General features: G+C 55.8%; 1 protein-coding gene across 1 annotated transcript; it reads left to right on the top strand.

The window, feature by feature from the left end:
* The first annotated feature begins 1,700 nt into the window (after positions 1-1,700).
* LOC139589551 (N66 matrix protein-like) lies at positions 1,701-2,426 on the top strand. The gene has a single exon (XM_071425988.1). The coding sequence runs from the start codon at positions 1,701-1,703 to the stop codon at positions 2,424-2,426; it is 726 nt and encodes a 241-aa protein (XP_071282089.1).
* The last annotated feature ends 420 nt before the right edge of the window (positions 2,427-2,846 follow it).

The raw sequence follows: 2,846 nt of genomic DNA, 5'->3' as shown, positions 1-2,846 counted from the left end.
TATCAGACAAAGGTGCAGCAAGGTCCAGTGCCCGGGAGCAGCAGCCAAACATGCTTGAAATAGAGAAAAAACAATTTTAGCATTGAGCAAATCAAACCAGAATATCCAAGGGGTTGTTCTCCTCACTGGAAATGCACTCAAGGGCCAGATGCAATTCCTGTCAGTCTGCAGGGAGGGGACAGACCCTGGGCAGGCTCAGCTCCTACCTATGAGCTTCTGGAAGCCAGAGGAGGGCAGGGATGGATGGGAGATTGGGAATTGGGAATTCCTGGCTGGGCTGGGATTGCCAGAGCAGCTGTGGCTGCCCCTGGATCCCTGGCAGTGCCCAAGGCCAGGTTGGACACTGGGGCACCCTGGGACAGTGGGAGGTGTCCCTGCCATGGCAGGGGTGGCACTGGGTGGGATTTGAGGTCCCTTCCACCCATTCTAGGGTTCCATGGGGTCCCCCCAGGGTGGTGTCAGCCAAGGGAACGCTGCTGGACCCTTCCCAGAACCTTGGGGCTGTTCTGGAGCCTCAGACCCCCTCCAATAAATACGAATTTAAAACGGACTTCTTTGCCAGAATTGTTTGTGCATCTCAGCATTCCAGCTCCCCTTTTGTTTTTTGCTCCTGGTGAAATCTGAATGCGAGCCCTTCATCTTCCCGGGTTTATTTATCTGTTTACTGCTTATTTATTTGCTGCCTCTCCTTCTCCCTTCCCCGCCGCTCCCGGGAGTCGGTGGGAAAGCAGAGATAAGTTAATCTGAACAAAACATGGGAATACTTGAAAAAGTCCTTCCCATCGAATTACAGGGAACAACATTTACTTTTCATCTCTGCTGCACGTTTCCGTGTCGGCTCTGATCTCTCTCGACATCAGGCAGGAAGGATTTGCTGATTTGCAGGCAGGATCCTCCTGCCAGGAAGGATTTGTGCTCCTGCATCCCTGGGCTGTGTTTGCCCCAGAGATGCCCAGACCCCAGCGGGCTCCTGGAGCTGGGCACTGGGCGCTGACCAAAGGCACAAGGAGCAAATCCTGGGAAAAGAACCAGGGGAAGGCAGGGCTGTCCCCCAGGGCTCTGGCTGGCTGCAACAACCTCGCTGCAATAGTTGAACCAGCCTTTATTCCTAATTTTAAGGATTTTTTTTGTCTCCTTAAAACAGTAAATGGTGTTTTGTGCTGAAGTGGGGCTGTGTTAACTCCAGCACAGATTTAGTTCAGTGGCCAGTTGAACCTGCTTGATTTTTAATTTTAAGGATGTTTTTGTGTCACTAAAACAGTAAATGGTGTTTTGTGCTGAAGTTGGGCTGTGTTTAACACCAGCACGGATTCAGTTCAGTGGCCTTTGGAAATGTCCATTGGTGACAATATTGATTTATTGTCTCGGCCAAAGGAGCCCCAGGAAAGGGCTGCCCTGCCTCCTGTGACACCAGGGCAGGAGGCACCACTGTCCCAGAGGTGGTGGCAGTGGCAGTGGTGGCACTGGCTGCACTGGTGCCAGCAGGGGAGGTGGCAGTGGCAGTGCCATGGCAGTGGCACTGGCAGCAGTGGAACTGGTGACAGTGATGTTGGAGATGGTGGCAGTGGAGGCAGTGGCATTGGTGATAGAGGTGGCAGGGGTGATGGTGGTGGCAGTGGCTGTGGTGGCAATGGTGACAATGATGACAAAGATGACAGTGGCTCTCTCTGGTGACAGTGGTGACAGTGGTGACAGTGGCCATGGTGGAAGTGGTGACAATGACAGTGGTGACAGTGACAATAGTGGCAGTGGTGACAGAGGTGACAATGATGACAGTGGCGACAGTGGCCATGGGGACAGTGGCCATGATGGCAGTGGTGACAATGACAGCGGTGACAATGACAGGGGGTGACAGTGGCCATGGTGGCAGCGGTGACAATGGCAGCGGTGGCAGCAGCCATGGTGGCAGCGGTGACAATGGCAGTGGTGACAATGGCAGCGGTGACAATGACAGCGGTGACAGTGGCCATGGTGGCAGCGGTGACAATGGCAGCAGTGACAATGGCAGCGGTGACAGTGGCCATGGTGGCAGCGGTGACAATGACAGCGGTGACAGTGGCCATGGTGGCAGCAGTGACAATGGCAGTGGTGACAATGACAGCGGTGACATTGGCCATGGTGACAGTGGTGACAATGACAGCGGTGACATTGGCCATGGTGACAGTGGTGACAGTGGTGACAGTGGTGACAGCGGTGACAGTGGCCATGGTGGCAGCGGTGACAATGGCAGCAGTGACAATGGCAGCGGTGACAGTGGCCATGGTGGCAGTGGTGACAATGGCAGCGGTGACAATGGCAGCGGTGACAATGGCAGCGGTGGCAGCGGCCGTGCATGGCCCCACGTCTACAGCAGAGGGCAATCACGCGAAGGCAAAGCCGCTCCTCGGCGGGACCCGCGGGACGCGGGTGGCTCGCACCCTAATTAATGACTCGTTAATTGCTGATGGGAGCCGGCATCCCGCGGACCGGCCGGCCCTGCGGAGCAGCAGAGCCCGGGAGCCCCGTGCCCGAGCCGGGATTTGGGATTTATCTGGAACAGCGGGAGCTGCCCCGGCTCGCCTGGCACACGCTGGGCTCGGGGCACCACGAGCAGGAATTCAGGATCATTCCTGGCAGGAATAACGGCATCATTCCCGGCAGGAATTCGGGATCATTCCCGGCAGGAATTCAGGATCATTCCTGGCAGGAGTAAAGGAATTCCCATCAGGAATAACAGGATCATTCCTGGCAGGAATTCGGGTTCATTCCTGGCAAGAACTGGGGATGCCAGCTGCCAGAACACCTGGGATGATGCAGGGAAACCCAAGTCCCCGTTCCCTGACTGGGGACTGGGTGCTGCTTTGGAA

This window comes from Agelaius tricolor, unplaced genomic scaffold (assembly GCF_023055355.1).
Source record: "Agelaius tricolor isolate 1412-34295 unplaced genomic scaffold, bAgeTri1.0.p SCAF_5, whole genome shotgun sequence".
Classification (NCBI taxonomy): Eukaryota; Metazoa; Chordata; class Aves; order Passeriformes; family Icteridae; genus Agelaius; species Agelaius tricolor.
The sequence above is the reverse complement of the archived record's forward strand: the minus strand, read 5'-3'. Positions and strand labels throughout refer to the sequence as shown.